General features: G+C 42.2%; 1 protein-coding gene across 7 annotated transcripts in view; it reads right to left on the reverse strand.

Moving 5' to 3' along the window:
• The window catches only part of LOC139759876 (uncharacterized), a 406,891-nt gene that overhangs the window by 82,302 nt on the left and 304,589 nt on the right, over nt 1–20,000 (reverse strand). For all 7 annotated transcript variants that reach the window (XM_071682396.1, XM_071682397.1, XM_071682398.1 and 4 more), the window contains 2 exons: nt 16,143–16,219; nt 1–135 (listed from right to left, as the gene is read on the reverse strand). The exon at nt 1–135 is cut by the window's left edge and continues 47 nt beyond it. In XM_071682396.1, the coding sequence (XP_071538497.1) occupies nt 1–135; nt 16,143–16,219 (212 nt within the window). The remainder of the gene's footprint in view (nt 136–16,142; nt 16,220–20,000) is intronic.

A 20,000-nucleotide genomic window follows, 5' to 3' on the forward strand; every position in this document is an offset into this window, starting at 1 on the left:
GGTGTCGGTGAGGAGCTTGGGAGGCACTAGGGCCCGACGCCGGGTCAGGGCGGACGCTGGGGGACCGGGGTCCTCACCCGTGTCGGAGTCCGACGCCTCGCCGTCACCACGAAACAAACTCTGGGGTTCATTGTCCTGCAGGAGGAGAGAGGCAAAGAGGGTAGTTAGGAGCAGGATCCAACATCATTATCATAAAAGGTCATATGACTATGATCTATAGGTCTGCTAGAGCTTCGTCAGGAGGAGAGAGACAAAGAGGGTAGTTAGGAGCAGGATCCAACATCATTATTATAAAAGGTCATATGACTATGATCTATAGGTCTGCTAGAGCTTCGTCAGGAGCATTGTCGATCGACGGGATTGCAATGACGTTGGTGTGTGTAGTTTCGGAGGGAAAAAGGACATCTTCAGGAGAGGAGGAAGTACTTCGTCAGGAGCAGGATCAACCATCAGTATAACATAGTTGTCATGAATAGGATTCATGTGTCCAAGACCTTCGCTAGGAGCAGGGTCAGTCAAAGAGGACTGTACTGGTGTTCACGTCTGCAGGAGGGAGGCAAGGGTTCACGTCTGTAGGAAGGAGGCAAGGACGACTTTAGGAGAGAAGGAAGCACTTCGTCAGGAGCAAGAACTGCTATCAATATTACCCTGGCGGTCGTAAAAAGCGTCTGTGTTGAGCGGGAGGGGAGCGAGCACTTCTTCACGAGCAGGACCTGCCATCAGTATTTCACTGGTGCTCAAAAGAGTGATCTAAGTGTCTAGGAAGGACTTCATCAGCAGCAAAAAAGTACAGTGAGTATTGAACAGTCGGTCACGAGAAGGGCTTCTGTGTGTGTGTGTTGTGTGTGTGTGTGTGTGTGTGTGTGTGTGTGTGTGTGTGTTCTTAAGAGTAAGGATAGAGGAAAATGATGAGGATTTAAGGCTAATATTACAGTTGGTCTTTATCAAGGTAAGATATTCTCTTAGGTATCTTTAATCACTCTGTCTGTGTTATCCTTCATCTCCGAAGTCTTCGTCTGTTTGATGTCTAGCGTCGGGGAGAAAAATATAGAGGGACAAGGACGTCATTTACATAGGGAGAAGAATTTTAAACGCTGCGTGGAGGATGTGACATCTCCATTGCGAATCAATGTTTGTCTCCGTCTCATTACCTCTGTTCTCTCTCTCTCTCTCTCTCTCTCTCTCTCTCTCTCTCTCTCTCTCTCTCTCTCTCTCTCTCTCTCGAGGTCTAACGTTCCCTTGTCTCCTTGGAGGGAGAGGAGGTTTGATGACCCACTCACCTCACAGGGATGTAATCTGCCTCGTGGGCATTTTTCTTTGACCTCGCGTTTGCATTCTGCGTCCGTCGAGAGCCTTAAAAGGAAACTGCAGAGGGTATAAATGCTGCAGTGACGAGAAAGAGAGAGAGAGAGAGAGAGAGAGAGAGAGAGAGAGAGACGAAGAGTCATAAAACGAAAGTCTGTTTGATTCTTATAATCAAGTCTCTTCAATTCTTGTTTTCCCAGAAATGAAAAGAAAAGATACAAAAATAGGTGATTAATGATAGAAAAATGTGATGTGCGATTCCAATTTACTTTCCTTCCTTTACAACTGATATTTTTTCATGTTTTCTTTGATTTTAGTGTTTAAGTCGTGAGAGATAGTATAGATTTGGCCATGATAAACTGTCTTAACTATCTTAGCACCATCGTTAACTCTCCCATTTATAAGACATTTAAGGCTCTGGCTTTATCAGATCTCTCTTCCTACCTTTATCTTATGTCATCTTCGCTCCTTTTCTGTCTTCCATTCTGGATCTTTCTCTATGTCCGTGTCCCCTTATCTCTATATTCTGTACCCGTATCTCTCTCTCTCTCTCTCTCTCTCTCTCTCTCTCTCTCTCTCTCTCTCTCTCTCTCTCTCCCTACCTACCATCACCTCCCTCCCTCCCTCCCTCCTCCTTCTCTGCTCTATCATCCATCTTGGTCCTTTCCCTTGACTCAGCCATCCCCCTGTAGAATCTTAAAAGGCCCCCTTCCCAAACTCCCACCCCCAAAAATAAAGAAATACCCTTCCCTTCCTCTCAAGAAATTTCCTTTCATGTCTTGTATCCCATTCACTATTTCTACCAAGTCACGAGTATTATCATTTTCTCCTCGTATATATCTTTTTTCCCTCCGACCACGGTAGGCCTACAGGGAGTCTGACAGGTAGGGGAATTATGTGAAAGTAACATTATATATTCAGGTGAGGAAGCGGGGAAATATCTGTCCAATGGAATGGTTGTGTGTTGGGTAACGCTGAGCAAGGAGGTACGTGGCGGAGGAATAGCTTGGCGTATCTTTTGTAATCATCTTAATAAACACACACACACACACACACACACACACACACACACACACACATACATCCAAACTCCAGTTAAGAGCTATTGAATCGTCTCCCTTCGCCCATCCTATCTTACTCTGAAGCCCCACCCCAGTACACATACACACATCTGAAACTGTACTCTACAGACGTGAGCGAATCACTCTTCCACGTCAGTGTTCCAGGACTCTGATGGGGAAATGAAAGACGATAATTTCCCAAGTGCACTTTCGTGTAATAATCACGTCATCAGGGGGAGATGTCCTCCCTGACAGAAGAGTTTTATGTCTGATATAAAATGATTTATTCGTACGTGAGAAAGACCATGACTTGGTGTGATGATATAAAGACTTCCTTCACTGCGTCCACAGACACATCATTACCCGTCCTGCTACCATGCGCTCAAGGCGCACAAACACGCTCGCCCTGCGTCGTAAACGGATTAACCGCTTGATGCGAGAAGAATTACTCACCACGAGAGAGAGAGAGAGAGAGAGAGAGAGAGAGAGAGAGAGAGAGAGAGAGAGAGAGAGAGAGGCAAAAAAAAAAAAAAAGGGAATTTGAGATCAAAACAAACCATTTTTTCTCTCAGGACGTCGAATTTCCCCTGCCTGGTCAAAATTTCATGACGGTTCCCCTCCCCCCCCAACCCAACCCCTTAACCCTCACTGCCCTCATATTTACGACATCGTCTACCCCACCCCCCTCCCCCCTCACTCACTGCCCTTATATCCTATGGACATCTTTGTTTTAAAACTTTATGACATCAATATCCTCATATTTCATGACATCAATATTCTCATATTTTATGACATCAATATTCTCATATTTTATGACGTCAGTATCCTCATATTCTACCGCCCATTCTTCCTGGCTTCGTATACAAGAAGGTGTATTGTAGTAACCCGGTTCTGATGAGAGCAATGATGTGGTTCAGCCGTTGATGAAGCTCCTGGTTCTAATTAGCTCACTGGGTTGATGATGTGGTCTGGTGACGTTATCTTGACGTACGTATACATATAAACGACTCACGTATATATATATATATATATATATATATATATATATATATATATATATATATATATATATATATATATATATAAACGACACACAAAAGTAGCCCCAAAAGCGTTACCACGAAGAACCATATCTATACGCCACGCAATAAGGAAGAGTGTGTTCTCCCCCCCTCCCCCCCATCTCCTACCCTTCCCCCCCCTCCCCTCCCCTATCAAAAAAAAGCACTATGGGTTCCATCCAGATGAAAGCCAACGTCACGGGATGGGGGATCTAGCGACGAGGAGGCCGGCCCATGAAAGTGGTACGAGAGACGCCGTCCGTCACCCACTTGGTTACTACACACACACACACACAGACACAACACACACCCACACAGAGAGACGTATACACACACACATACACACACGCACACACACACGTACACAGGGGAGCTGCGGCCTGAGCGAGCGATAGGGGACGTGGTCGATGATGATGACGAAGACGACGACGAAGAGAGAGAGAGAGAGAGAGAGAGAGAGAGAGAGAGAGAGAGAGGAGAGAGAGAGAGAGAGAGAGAGAGAGAGAGAGAGAGAGAGAGACGCAGGCAGGCAGGCGATCGAAGGGGAATAAAATAAAAGACAAAATAGAGAGAAAAAGAAAAAACTGAAAAAAAAACCCCATCCCCCCACGTCCCCAAAGCCTTGATCACAGATTCCCTCACTCCCTCTGGACAACCCGACATGGCTCCCAGAGCGGGACGGACTTCGGGAAGACCCCTAGAGTGGCTGGGGGTTGTGGGAGTAGGGAGGAGGGACAAGGTTCCTAGTCCCAATACCTATGCCAGTACAGCACCTCCCTCCCTCCTCCTCCTCCTCTTCTTCTTCCTCCTCCTACCGAATCCCTGTAATATGCCATTACTCACACCCCCCAGGAAAGGGGAGGAAGATTATCCCCCCACCCCAAGTGTTGTGGGGGAAGGGAGAGGAGAGGAGAGAAGAGAAGAAGAGGTCAACACAGTACGTCGAGAACAGTTCGACCAGAGAGACTTGGAGGTAAGTACCATATCATACAGCTTGGTCGAGGTCTACTTTCCTGGCGTAAGTACACACCAAATCGTCGTCATCTGACCTCCTTAAACTTACCTACCTACGAATACCTACGAGGAAATTCTGGCCCCCTAAAGGCAACACTGGCGGGTAGCGCTCACCACAGGAAAAAAGAATATATATAATTAAATAATAGTGTGGATCCATATGTACTGCTTCGTGTTATGCCGGGGTGGAGAGAGTGTGTCTTTATGGCACACGAATTCTTGGCAAATTCTAATCTATATAGAAAAACTAGAAACGATCAAATAACAAGTATATCAATTCTATTTTAAGTTGGGTATGTGGGAATATATATATATATATATAAACGACACACAAAAGTAGCCCCAAAAGCGTTACCACGAAGAACCATATCTATACGCCACGCAATAAGGAAGAGTGTGTTCTCCCCCCCTCCCCCCCATCTCCTACCCTTCCCCCCCTCCCCTCCCCTCCCCTATCAAAAAAAAAGCACTATGGGTTCCATCCAGATGAAAGCCAACGTCACGGGATGGGGGATCTAGCGACGAGGAGGCCGGCCCATGAAAGTGGTACGAGAGACGCCGTCCGTCACCCACTTGGTTACTACACACACACACACACACACACACACACAACACACACACACACACAGAGACGTATACACACACACATACACACACGCACACACACACGTACACAGGGGAGCGGCGGCCTGAGCGAGCGATAGGGGACGTGGTCGATGATGATGACGAAGACGACGACGAAGAGAGAGAGAGAGAGAGAGAGAGAGAGAGAGAGAGAGAGAGAGAGAGAGAGAGAGAGAGAGAGAGAGAGAGAGAGAGAGAGAGAGACGCAGGCAGGCAGGCGATCGAAGGGGAATAAAATAAAAGACAAAATAGAGAGAAAAAGAAAAAACTGAAAAAAAAACCCCATCCCCCCACGTCCCCAAAGCCTTGATCACAGATTCCCTCACTCCCTCTGGACAACCCGACATGGCTCCCAGAGCGGGACGGACTTCGGGAAGACCCCTAGAGTGGCTGGGGGTTGTGGGAGTAGGGAGGAGGGACAAGGTTCCTAGTCCCAATACCTATGCCAGTACAGCACCTCCCTCCCTCCTCCTCCTCCTCTTCTTCTTCCTCCTCCTACCGAATCCCTGTAATATGCCATTACTCACACCCCCCAGGAAAGGGGAGGAAGATTATCCCCCACCCCAAGTGTTGTGGGGGAAGGGAGAGGAGAGGGGAGAAGAGAAGAGGAGGTCAACACAGTACGTCGAGAACAGTTCGACCAGAGAGACTTGGAGGTAAGTACCATATCATACAGCTTGGTCGAGGTCTACTTTCCTGGCGTAAGTACACACCAAATCGTCGTCATCTGACCTCCTTAAACTTACCTACCTACGAATACCTACGAGGAAATTCTGGCCCCCTAAAGGCAACACTGGCGGGTAGCGCTCACCACAGGAAAAAAGAATATATATAAATAATAATAGTGTGGATCCATATTTACTGCTTCGTGTTATGCCGGGGTGGAGAGAGTGTGTCTTTATGGCACACGAATTCTTGGCAAATTTCTAATCTATTTAGAAAAACCAGAAACGATCAAATAACAAGTATATCAATTCTATTTTAAGTTGGGTATGTGGGAGAGACATGACTGTGCCAAATATTTTGAACATTAGCTCAAAATACGTCTAAATCATGACGGGGGGAAAATACTTTGTATTTTTTTGTGGGATTTCACCCGTAAATAGGCATGATTTGGTAAACATCCGGCATTCCAACGATAAATAGAAACTCACATCACAGGACTGATGTGGAGGAACTTCTGTAACCAAATTAGAAGTGATACAAAAAAAGAGATAATGGACGACATCAAACGAATATTATCTAAATGTTTCGGTTGTTTTGCAGGAAATCTGTCAGTAAAGAGAAGCTTTATTAAGGTTGTATTACTAGCATTGGTAAATCATGAACGAAATGGTTTTCCAACGCCCAAAAACACACTAGAGCATTATATATATATATATATTCTTCTTTTCTTTCATACTATTCGCCATTTCCCGCGTTAGCGAGGCAGCATTAAGAACAGAGGACCGAGCCTTTGTTCGTTGTCTATTATCATTGTCTGTGTTTTTTGAGGAAAAAGTTTTCCACTCGCGTTGTTGCCCCGTCTCTTAACCTTATACACATGTACCATGTGTTTACTCCTACACACACACACACACACACACACACACACACACACACACACACACACACACACACAGAGCAGAGAACCGCTACATCCACTCAACAGTGCACTAGACACATATTTACCGACTGCCAACACAAGAGACACGAGGATATAGCCTTATTAAACCTCCAAGATACATAGAATTACAAGTGTGCATACATACATTATCATCAGAGGTGACCAACGTACCCAGGCTTTGCTCTGTGTACACATGAACACAATAGAAGTCTTACGAGATGCATAGAAACGCAGATACATTACTTTACATCCCAAATCTTTGCTATGCAGACATGCATATCCCTTTACATATACGTACACACCCACACACACACAAACACACACACACACATGCATAATTATAGCACCTGGACCATCAAAGAAAACTTTGGGAGCGATACATGAGAGCACAACAGTGGCTGTTGTGGTTCCCGCCATCGTAATGTGGGCTGGAAGGACCCCCCTCCACCCCTCCAGCAAGTGGTGTAATGGAGTGAAGAAGGAGGTGTAAGTGGGATTGGAACAAAGAAGTGTTAAAAGAAAGGTAGTATGAAGGAGTGGAAAAGGAAGAGGAGAGAACTGATAGAAGGGTCAAGAAGGCATAATAAACGAGACGAGGATAGTGTTAAAAAAGAAAAAAGGGAGAAAGAAACGAAAAGGATAAGAGAGGAGGGAGGGAGGATTAGGAAGGAGTGCTGAAGCAGAGAACTGCAGGAAATCCTCTGAGGACACGACCTCCCCAGGGAACACACGAGACTCGTCACGGTGTTTTCATATTTCAGAATACAAGGAACGTGCGTTCGCTGGAGTCTTGCTAAAGTTTGCTTGTTGAGAGAGAACCACCATCCTTCAGGTGATGCTTCCTTCCCCTGGGAGAGATATCCTACCACTAGGAAAGACATACTGCCTCTGGGAGAGATATCCTACCTCTGGGAGACACATCCTGACTTCTGGTAAAGACATACTACCTCTCGAAGAGACATCCTGCCTTCTGGTAAAGATATCCTACCTCTGGGAGAGACATCCTGCCTTCTGGTAAAGATATCCTACCTCTGGAAGAGACATCTGCCTTCTGGTAAAGATATCCTATCTCTGGAAGAGACATCCTGCCTTCTGGTAAAGATATCCTACCTCTGGGAGAGACACATCCTGCCTTCTGGTAAAGATATCCTACCTCTGGGAGAGACATCCTGCCTTCTGGTAAAGGCATGCCACGCCTGGAGGAGCAGCATATCATGCACTGAGGACAGAGCAACACCCCGTTGCCCACACAGGCAACGACCCTCCTGAAGAGAGAGTGATTCCTGGAGTTTAGAACGCTTGACGAGAACCTAACTCCTGCAGCCACTTAGGAACAGGAGGATCGTCTCAGAGCCCTAGTGGCTGCTGGAACGAGGTCCTAAAGGGACACGGAGAATCCCCACAGCAAGATTATCTCCGAAGGGGCTCCTGTAATGGAGGAACTAAGGATTACAAAACGCCGGGACTTACAAGGCATATCTCTAGCAGTAAAAGGAGAGTTCAAGGCCTTGGAAATACGACAATTAGCTTCGAGAATTGTGTTATCATAGGTCAGCCGAGGTCAGATGGGGAGGTAGCCTCGTTAGCCGTAGCTTGAAGTAGAGAGGAATCAGAAGCCATGAGAGATGGCACAGGTCGACACTGGCCTCAGGAACAGTGGTGGGAAAGGTGAGGTTAAAGTCCTCTTCTGTGTAGGAGTGGGATAGAGGCCAAAGAGGTAATATGGGAGGGAGACACAGATATGATGGAGTCAGGGACTGAAGAGGGGAAGGAGGGAGGGAGGGAGGGTGGGAGGGAGAGGGAGAGAGAGAGAGAGAGAGAGAGAGAGAGAGAGAGAGAGAGAGAGAGAGAGAGAGAGAGAGAGAGAGAATTAAAATAAAAAGAAGGGTAGTCAAAGTGAGGGGAGAGGGAGAGTGAGAGAGAGATAAGAGGAACCGAGGGCAATTGTACAAAGCGCCACACAGTGAAATATTACCAAGGGGGAGAGTGAGTCGGAATCGGCTCTCTCTCTCTCTCTCTCTCTCTCTCTCTCTCTCTCTCTCTCTCTCTCTCTCTCTCCACCGATAGAATGGGATCATCTACATCATACTTGGACCCCTTTCACCATGCAAAGGGGGGGGGGGGGACCGCAGCTACCTCATAATCGATGATATATGAGACTATTCTTCCTCATTCCATTTCTTATCGATCAGGTTGAGAAGCGATGATGCAGTACGTTCGTTCGCTGACACTGTAAGAGAAATCACTCACGCAAAGCTGTTCTCTGGTTAGGATGTTCGCCAGAGTGTGCGCCAAGAGACAGTAATCCTGACAGATAAAAGATGAGCCTCACACCTCACAACTCTCTCTCAACATAAGTGGAACTGGACTACGACCCTGATATAATCTACCAGCGACGCTCCGATACTCTTCACCAAGCGCTTGTATGTAATCATCAACGTAATCGTCTTGATTTTACATTGATTCATTATCATCACTACGGTAAAGAATGATTGCAAGTCCTTTTTCGTTGGCAGTTCAAGCTCCCTCGCCTCTCTGAGCTCTGTCAATTCTTGCATCGAGGAAGACGTTAATATCAGGATCCCAGCAGCTGTACGTATCGTCTGTATGTACAGTTTCTGTCTCTACTGTGAGGCTGGCGGCCAAGGGGCGTCTTCCAATGAGGTTGGACAGTGGAGGGACAGAAGGGTGGCCGAGCAGGGTAGTGAAAGAACGGGATAGGAAGAAACGTAGGGCGTGGAAAGGACACATAGATAGACAGATAGATAGAAAGATAGATAGATAGACAGATGGATGGATGGATGGATGGATAGATAGGTAAATGTATAGACAGATAGATAAACAGACTGAGAAGAGAAAAATAAAAAGGGAGGGAGAAATATAGAAAGAGATACATGCACATACAAATAGACGGACGGACAGAAAGAAGAGAGAGAGAGAGAGAGAGAGAGAGAGAGAGAGAGAGAGAGAGAGAGAGAGAGAGAGAGAGAGAGAGAGAGGACTCGGGGAAACATAATTTCTCTAACGACCAGAGAGGCCATAACGTTCTCTCTCTCTCTCTCTCTCTCTCTCTCTCTCTCTCTCTCTCTCTCTCTCTCTCTCTCTCTCTCTCTCTCTCTCTCCCAACCTCTCACATCTAATACGTATAATATCAGTAATGGACCACCACAGAAGACACAGTTGTGGGATTAGAAAGGAGATTTAAAACCTCAGGAGACTCTATACATCATATATGGACGCTGACAACCCACACATCCCCTTTTATATACGCATTTATATTATATATATATATATATATATTATATATATATATATATATATATATATATATATATATATATATATATATTATATATATATATATATATCCTTTCCTCATGGTACAAGAGGCCTGGGCGAGAGGTGTCGACCTCAACACTTAGCCAAGTTAAGATAGAGAAACTTATAAGACAAGATCGTCAAGGGGTCTGGTGTTCCCTCGCGTCATGCACTCCGCCACCAGAGTCTTGTGACAATCTTGGACTTGAGCAAGTTTTACCTCCAGTCTCACAGGTTCCAACCCCCCCCCCCCCCCAACCAACCAACCACCCCCCAACCCAACACAGAAAAAATCAGTCCCCCACTGAGGTGAAAGATAATCTTATAATGTAATTTCATTTCCTGTAGCGTAACGTAAGGCAACATCACATCCGTTATGTTACAGTATTATTATTGTCTTTTAAATTATTGACAATTATGTCAAAACATCTCGTAGAAGCGATTTCTGATAATCTTTACCTTTGGTAAACATAACAAACCAACAGATGCGTCTTCACAACGAATATAAGAGGATGTATCTTACACTAATCTTCAAAACAAGAGAGGAAAGGTAGAAGAAAATGATGACACCCCTTTGAAGGCAATGATGGAAGGGAATGACAACCACATAGCTTTACTATGAGGACAAACATTCATGGAAGACATAAAATATCAATACCTTCCCTTGAAAAATATTCTGGAAGGAATACTTCCCAAATATCGCTGAAGGACAGGTTCCCAATGGCACGAGAAAAGATGGTAGAATCTTCTCAGAGGGAAAACATAACCAGTCAAATGGAAAGGAATGGTAATAGAAAACTTTGCAGACATCTGGGGTCCGATATTGTTCGAGGCGTCGCCTACACCTTTGAGAAACCTCATGCACTGTGCAGTAGGGGAATTCAACACCGCTTTGAACACACATCTGCAGACAGTCAAACTGATGAAAGGAGCAACACAAGAGGATTTGTCATGGTCAGGGTGATGCACAGCTTTAATCTTAACCACTCTGAATAAAGAAAAGAAATTCATAAGCACTTTGAATATACATATATATATATATATATATATATATATATATATATATATATATATATATATATATATATATATATATACATATATTGGAAAGGATCATAACTGAGCGCGTGATCAAGTATATCTCTATATGAGTCCAGCGGGAAATGAAACACGATAAGTTCCCAAGTGCACTTTCGTGTAATAATCACATCATCCGTGGAGTCAAAGGAATATATATATATATATATATATATATATATATATATATATATATATATATATATATATATATATATATATATATATATATACATATATATATATAAAGCAACGTCTCTTTTACATTCAATTCGCCTGGACGAAGGTAAATCCTCATCATCCTGATGGAAGAGCAGATATCAAGCTGACAAACTGTGGACTTAAATATTTTCTTAATGAATGAACGTCGAGAAGTTTAGGTTCCCGGCCTGAGGTGAAGCCAGGCTGTAATGGGCGCCTTCCTGCCACCTTCACCAGAAGAGCTTTACTCTCGTGTAAAGATGAGAAGTCATAAGGTAACCAAATCTTCGTCACTCATTTTTTTCTTTCTTTCTTTTTCCTTTTTTAATATCTACCAGCTCTGGCTAGTGTCTTCGTTGTTATTCTTGTTTTTGTTCTTCTTCCTCATCATCTTTTTTTTTTCCTTCTTCTTCTTCTTCTTCTTCTTCTTCTTATCTTCTTCTTTTTCACTTGAACATAACCACAGATCAACCAGTCTTTCAAAGCCCTTAACAGAACACGAAAAGGGGTTTGTTCTCATTTCTCTGCTTTACCCTAAGACAACATATTTACCTAACACGAGAAGCCAAGTCGATTATCAATGGATATTCTCCAAATCCTCCAGACACTTGATGTCTTCCAAGAAATGAAAGACAAAAAGACATGCGAGTAATATGTCATAAACTATTGAGCAAAAATAGTCGTGTACCCTATTGGGTATTGGCTTTCAGGAACACATGTGACTTATGAAAGTTACCCAGAACTGATAAATTTACAATATTGCTTTATTTTGTGAATGAATAAAACTCCAGAATATTTAGAACTCATATCGTATACGTATATATATATATATATATATATATATATATATATATATATATATATATATATATATATATATATATTCCCTAGCCTGAGCCAGGTACCCATTTTATCGGCCAACCCCTAGAGTTGGATGATGAACAGCTGGGTTGACTGTGTACCGAGTGCTGCAACCACGATTCGACCCTGAGCCCATGAATACGCCACGGTCAGGATCGCTGACCACTACACCACCCTGAATTTGGAACCGAAACTCAATAATCAGCCAAGTATACATATAATAAAAAGATTGGATTACACAATTAAGAGGTTGATAACATGACTAATTATCAGCAAGGTAAACTTTGGAGATAATACCCTTGATAATCAAGATAATTACCCGCTATCATGTAATTAACATATGTTTCCATTAGGTATATATGCCGGCCGGTAATTAGGGATGGGACTGGTTGTATTCCAAGGATCAGTTAACAGAGAAACATCTTCCAAAAAGGTTTTCATTCCTAGAAAAGTATATCACAGATTAACTATGATGTCATCTAAGATAAGAATTGTGAAGTAACCTGATAAAGATTTAAGATAGATGTATTATCTTATTTGTTTTGTGTCCTCTCAGGTTTTCTTAATAGATTTAAGACGACAAATTATTGATATTAATAAGATTGTCATTCATTTTCTTCTCATCGTAGCTTCCCATTTGCGGTATATATGATCTACTGGTCTTCTTAATTACCTATGAAAGTGATATCAAAGGACATGATAAAACACCAATTAAAGATATATTTTTGTCCATGTTGTGTTCAGTAAGACGACTTGGAAATGTCTTGAAAAGTATAAGTAAAAAGGTTCTATTATAGTTTTTGGGACATAGGATTAAATCCGGTTTAGCATCACGTGTTCATTACGATATAGTAAGTTAATTAAACATTCATGAGTGAGATATCTGAGTATATGACTTGCTTGAAAAACAGCAGAGATTTTCCTGTTTTAATGAGTGGAGGTTAACCTTATTTTCTTGCCTCTTTCTCTCTCTGTTTTTTTTTTCTTTACTCATTTAGTCGTGTTTGAGTGGAGGGATATATCTCTTTGAAGACTAAACAGATGATACATCCTTAATATTTCTTCAGTGCCTCACCAGTTTGTACTCCTTCCCGTTGGAGAGTATATCGCCGTTCACAAAGTGACTTCCAAGATATGATGATAAATACAGTAAGAGAAGCCAAACTTTAAACTTATCAACATATTTTCGATACGATTATCTCAGCAGTTGTGAAGCCTTTCACATCCTCCAAAATACGTACATTTTCTCTTTTTAGGGTATGAATATATATATATATATATATATATATATATATATATATATATATATATATATATATATATATATATATATATATAACGTCAGAAGTGCTGGATTTACTTTATACATGTAATGAAAACAAAGCTCTGGGCCATGTATGCCGTCCCTCACCAACGCACTGCACATACATCTTCCTCATTTTCACCTCCTGTTTTGCACACCTTTCCCCTCATTCTCTGTCTATAGCTATCTTCTCTCTATACAGCATCTTCTCATAGCACAGGCACCTTCCCATGACTGGAGTCCTTGACACAAGAAGAGGAAAAAGGGAACAAAGAATGAGTGACATCGATGCATTTAGCCGAGAAAAGTCTACGATGCTAACTTGCCATGTTTCATTTACTCGTACCGTTACAGTCAACGAGAAGGTTTAATCTAAACTTCACGATTTGATCTTTAACAAAATTGAAAGCTAGAGATCATGTAAGATAAAGATACTAGCCTTATATATCTCAGGGTAATTAGAAATGAGTATAAAATCTGCTCCTAAATTAGAAAACAATGCTATTAATTAATTTCTTACGTTTCCCTTTTTTTTGTCCTCCTATGGAGCGATGTCCTGACTCTATAATTTACCACTAATTAGGTCACATAATTAACTACCGAGATTAATGAAGCGTGAGGTCATTAGCTATATGAATTACTGACCAGAAAATTTTAGCCCCGGTATCTTGAATAACCGTGAAGCTTGATGAATACAAACTGAAACGAACTTGTAAAAATAAATATATGGTGTGTGAATACACACACACACACACACACACACACACACACACACACACACACACACACAGATATATATATATATATATATATATATATATATATATATATATATATATATATATATATATATATATATATATATATATATATATATGAAAGGCGTGCAAGGAATAGAGTGAACTGGAACGATGTGGTATACCGGGGTCGACGTGCTGTCAATGGATTGAACCAGGGCATGTGAAGCGTCTGGGGTAAACCATGGAAAGTTGTGTGGGGCCTGGATGTGGAAAGGGAACTGTGGTTTCGGTGCATTATCACATGACAGGTAGAGAGTGATGTGAAAGAATGTGGCCTTTGTTGTCTTTTCCTAGCGCTACCTCGCGCACATGAGGGGGGAGGGAGTTGTTATTTCATGTGTGGCGGGGTGGCGATGGGAATGAATAAAGGCAGACAGTATGAATTATGTACATGTGTATATATGTATATGTCTGTGTGTGTATATATACGTATACGTTGAGATGTAGAGGTATGTATATGTGCTGTGTGTGGACGTGTATGTATATACATGTGTATGTGGGTGGGTTAGGCCATTCTTTCGTCTGTTTCCTTGCGCTACCTCGCTAACGCAGGATACAGCGACATAGCAAAATAAAAAAAATAATAATATATATATATATATATATATATATATATATATATATATATATATATATATATATATATATATATATATATATATATATATATATATGTTAAGTCTCTGACTCCTCTGATGTTAAACCCCATCAGGAAAGAACAATGCATAATCAGACCGTCTCCCCCTAAACGCATTTATCCCTACCTCTCACTGCTCCCCTCCACCGTAATAATTAGAGAGCACACAGATCTCTGGGGAGAGTGAGAGGGAGAGAGAGAGAGGAGCCACACGTGGATACCACTCAACTCCCACCCGGACTCGCTCTCCCTCCCTCCCTCTCTCCCCAGACCCTCCCCCCCCCCTTCCCCCGTTCTTCTTCTTCTCCCCTCACACTCCCAACACAAACAGCAAACAAACTCCGGTGCAAAATAAACAACCCAACTCTGAAGCCGCAAACACGGCCTCCCCTCACAACCCCCAGTCACACACCGAACATCATCCAAGTTAAAGCCGGCCTGCATTTAAAACAGAACTACTCAAACTACTTCTTGAATATATATATATATATATATATATATATATATATATATATATATATATATATATATATATATATATATATATATATATATATTATTTGTGTGTGTGTGTGTGTGTGTGTGTGTGTGTGTGTTTTACTACTTCTATATGCACCGCCATGCACGGATCATGCATTGAGAAATGACTACAGCAAGAGAGGCGATTTACCCCCTCTTGTAAACATGACCAACCAGTCAATATTCGGCCCTGAGAATATCCCTCATGGGTCTTATCTGATCCACCTGGGTTGAGGGACTACACCCTGCTTTGGTTAAGGCTACAGAGAGGGTTGTGCTGTCGACCTTAGAAAAAGGAGGCGAATTATGACTTCCTCCTTCCTAATAAGGGAGGGTCGGGTGGGCGGAGGGATGGGGAGGGGAGGGCTCTTTTAGGGGAATAGTTTATATCAGTAAGTGCTGGCAATATTTGCTGTGGATAGTCTCGATAGAAAGATAGAGGGATGGTTGATATGGGCCCCTCTGGCAACTCTCTCTCTCTCTCTCTCTCTCTCTCTCTCTCTCTCTCTCTCTCTCTCTCTCTCTCTCTTGGGGCGTCATGTGGACACGTAAACAGTGAGTGCAAGAGGCACCTCACCCATACCAACAGAGAAGTAACCACTCACACTAATAAGAGTGTCTAGGAGACAATCACGCCACCTTACCCATATGTACGAAGGTAAACAGGAACCACTTACCTTAATGATACAGGGAGGAGGTGATGGGCAAACCACCCTCCCCCCCTTGCCCATAAAATGAAGGTAAAGACGACTTACCTCAGCAGCCACATTGGGGGAAGGTAAGTTCATATACCCAGCGCCCCCGCGTCCACCATCTCGACCTTGCACCAGCCCTGCAGGAACACACACAAGGGAGATGCCATTAGCCAAGCGGGAGTGACAGCCACATCAAACACAGGGACATAAAATGCTATCCCACACTAATGTTTGTAGCTTCCCATATCCACGTTAACATCCTATGATAGGATGTGGGATTTTGTGATAATAATCATGGGTATATTAAGCCCAGATACAGAACAATAAAAACTTTCATTGTCAAAAAAGAAGAGGAAGGAAAGAAAGATATATAGATTTGTGGAAAAAGTAACTTTCTTCCCCTTTAAGATGAAATATAGTTCGTAGGGGAAAAAAATACACTATCCATTTTCTTTCCCTTTTCCTAAACGAGGTGGGAAGTTAATAGCAGATGAAGTCAGCTTGTTATGAACAGGAACTGGCCTGACGCATCTTAACTGAGTTATGATTATAATTCCCTTTTTTTCCCCCACGGTGAAGAAACAAATGGTTGAAAAGGTCATGAAACGTCATCAGAGGTCACGTTAGATGTCAGGTCAGGGCGAAAACAGAGTTTCTTAATAATGAACGACAAGTTCTGTGGAGATCTGTTTTTTTAAGGCCTTGAAAACACACACACACACACACACACACACACACACACACACACACACCAGGAAGCAACGTTTGACCGTTACCCAGTCTAAAGAGGGTGTTGTTCGCTATTTTTGAGAGAGAGAGAGAGAGAGAGAGAGAGAGAGAGAGAGAGAGAGAGAGAGAGAGAGAGAGAGAGAGAGAGAGAGAGAGAGACTTTTCCCTCGCAGCATAACAACACGCAAGCCAAGTTTGGTTATATATATATTTATACATATGCATCTACATATATATATATATATATATATATATATATATATATATATATATATATATATATATATATATATATAGTGAAGACTAAGCCTATAATGGCCTTGGAGAACGCAATTACCTCGGCCTCTCTTAATCATGTACTCTTCAGAGAATTCTGACGTCCCACAGAATATATCTTGCTTGCCTTAATTAACCTGGCCTCCGCTTCAACGGTCGGGTCGCCCTCTTCATTGTCCCGCTGCAAAACTGTAATAACTTTTCTGGACAAAGTTTTGATAAGGGCGGGAGTAATTAAATACTCCCAATATTCACAATATTCACCTATGAGAATATCCAGTATAAGGGAGATATCGAGGTTGGGTTTTTCCATTTCAAACATCGATGCTAGATCATATTTGTTTTTCATACCCGCTTCTGTTTGTCTGTTAGTATATTTCACACACACACACACACACACACACACACACACACACACACACACACACACACACTCATGGGTTCGCATCCTGGATGAGGTATTTCTTCCTCGGAGCCACCCCTAGGTGTTCATCCTCACCTTAGGGCTGGTCAGTGCATGGGTACCTACCTGGCTTTCCTAAGGCGCGTCTGTGTACGTAAATAAAGACAAAGGTAGTTACGAAGAGAAAAACAAAAGCCCTACAAATACAATTACCCCATTACCCAACTCCAATTTGTTACCCTATTACCCACCTCCAATTTGTTACTATTATCCAATTACACGACGCAAGTTCGTAATTTTCATTTGGCCGGAGCATTTTTATCTGAAGATGGGAAAGTTGTGATTTCATTTTACCGTCAGGACGAAAGTTCTGGGGAAGCCAACGCAGAGCCAGCTGGGGCTAGTCATCCTCCACACGGACATGAGAAATGCCTATCAAGGACGACCCAACTATATATGTATATATATATATATATATATATATATATATATATATATATATATATATATATATATATATAATCCCTGGGGATAGGGGAGAAAGAATACTTCCCACGTATTCCCTGCGTGTCGTAGAAGGCGACTAAAAGGGAAGGGAGCGGGGGGCTGGAAATCTTCCCCTCTCATTTTTTTTTAATTTTCCAAAGGAAGGAACAGAGAAGGGGGCCGGGTGAGGATGTTTCCTCAGAGGCCCAGTCCTCTGTTCTTAACGCTGCCTCGCTAAGGCGGGAAATGGCGGATAGTATGAAAGAAATAAAAGAATATATATATATAAATATATAACATCATGAAGAAAGGCGGCCCCTGGTGGATCTTAACTGTAACTTATTCTTAAGGGAAAGTCTTGAAGCTTATCAAACTGGGCCTTAGAGACACGAGGAGAGTTTTTAATTAAATCATATCTAAATGTATCTTAAGAATCTTTTCTTAGAAACTCAAGTCTCTTTTTATAACTATTCTGAGACTAGAGTTAGAGAAATATCCTAAACATTTCTCAAAAACAGTGTTTGGCATTCTAAATGCCTCTAGATAAAACCATTCTATACTGTAAACACTTTTCAATAAAGGTAATAAAACCATTCTGTACGGTAAACATTTTTCAATAAAGGTAATTAATGTTGTAAACACTTCAGTATAAATATTTCATACTGTAAACATTTCTCAATAATAGTGTTTGATGCTCTGAACACATCCCATTTCAATACTCTATACACTTCTGAATAAAAGTATTTAATCCTCTAAGCACAGCATATCCCCACACATTTACAACCCAGGGGCTATAGGCACATACACAATGCCTCCTAGATAGCATAACATGTTTACCATATAGAAACTATACAAATATACACAGTATAATTAGGAATGGATTAAAGGAAATACTATATTGATACTCAACACTTCAATCACACTTTATGTGGTGAGTAATAATGATGTGTTGCTTTATGCGAAGCCCAAACGCATTCGATGCAAACTCTTGGCGTCTTAGACATTTCCAATGATTTCGTTTTCCACTGAAACTCTCTTCAGCCCTTGAACAGGGCTTGCAAGCTGGAACCCATTCTCTAAGAGAGGCGAATATCTTTTCCCCCTAAAGGAACAGAAGGCTCGCCTCTAAAGTCCGTAAAGCCAAAGGTTCTATTGCCTGCCAACAATCTGTTCATCATCTTGAACAAGCAGACTCTAATCTCAACTTCTCGTTAAGGGTATTGACCTGGTCTCCCGTTCTATTTTCGCAGCAGATCCTGGCTTTCTCCCCAATAAACTTGGGCTAGTCTTCTCTTGGTTTCTTATCCCACAATTCTTCTACAAAGTTTTGGGATTAAACTGTTCTTACCGAACTCACTTTCTTTCGGTTCTCCTACGTATATCTTTTCCTCATACCTTTTCCAGTTTCCAGCTGAGACAGAGTTCTCTTGAAATATCTTGCTACTACTACGCCCATCGAGACTCATGATAACTGCACACTAACATATTTATCTACAGATGAATCAGTAGCCTTTAAACTAGTTTCTTTCTCCTCACGTTCCTCATCATTTGCCTCTCTCTCTCTCTCTTAGTCTAGCACAGGTTCCAGTCCTAGACTCTAAACTCTTTGGCATTATACGCCCACGTTCTTCCTAAACTTCGTTCGTCGAGACGCCTCAGAAACCACACTAACAATTATGTCCAGCAACCAGAATGTTCTCCCACAACATCCCTTGCCCGCCAGCTCTATTCTCTCTCCATACCAGCATTGCTGAAGCGTCGATGGTTCCAGAGACTTCAGCTGGAATCTTCCAAATTCTCAACTCCCCAGACAAGAACTGGAAAGAATTTAGCTCTCTTTCTCCTTATTATGTCTTTGGTCTTCCATTCTCCCAGCTGTAGATCCACTACAAGAACAACACTTAAGTCTCCATTTGCTTTAAATGCACTTCTTATATTCTCCAAGAGTGCATTCGGGTTCACTATTACTACCTCCGAAGCTCATGGTGAAGCTAAACGTCCACGAATGATTCGAAGCATATCTC

Source organism: Panulirus ornatus, chromosome 34 (genome assembly GCF_036320965.1).
Source record: "Panulirus ornatus isolate Po-2019 chromosome 34, ASM3632096v1, whole genome shotgun sequence".
Taxonomy (NCBI): Eukaryota; Metazoa; Arthropoda; class Malacostraca; order Decapoda; family Palinuridae; genus Panulirus; species Panulirus ornatus.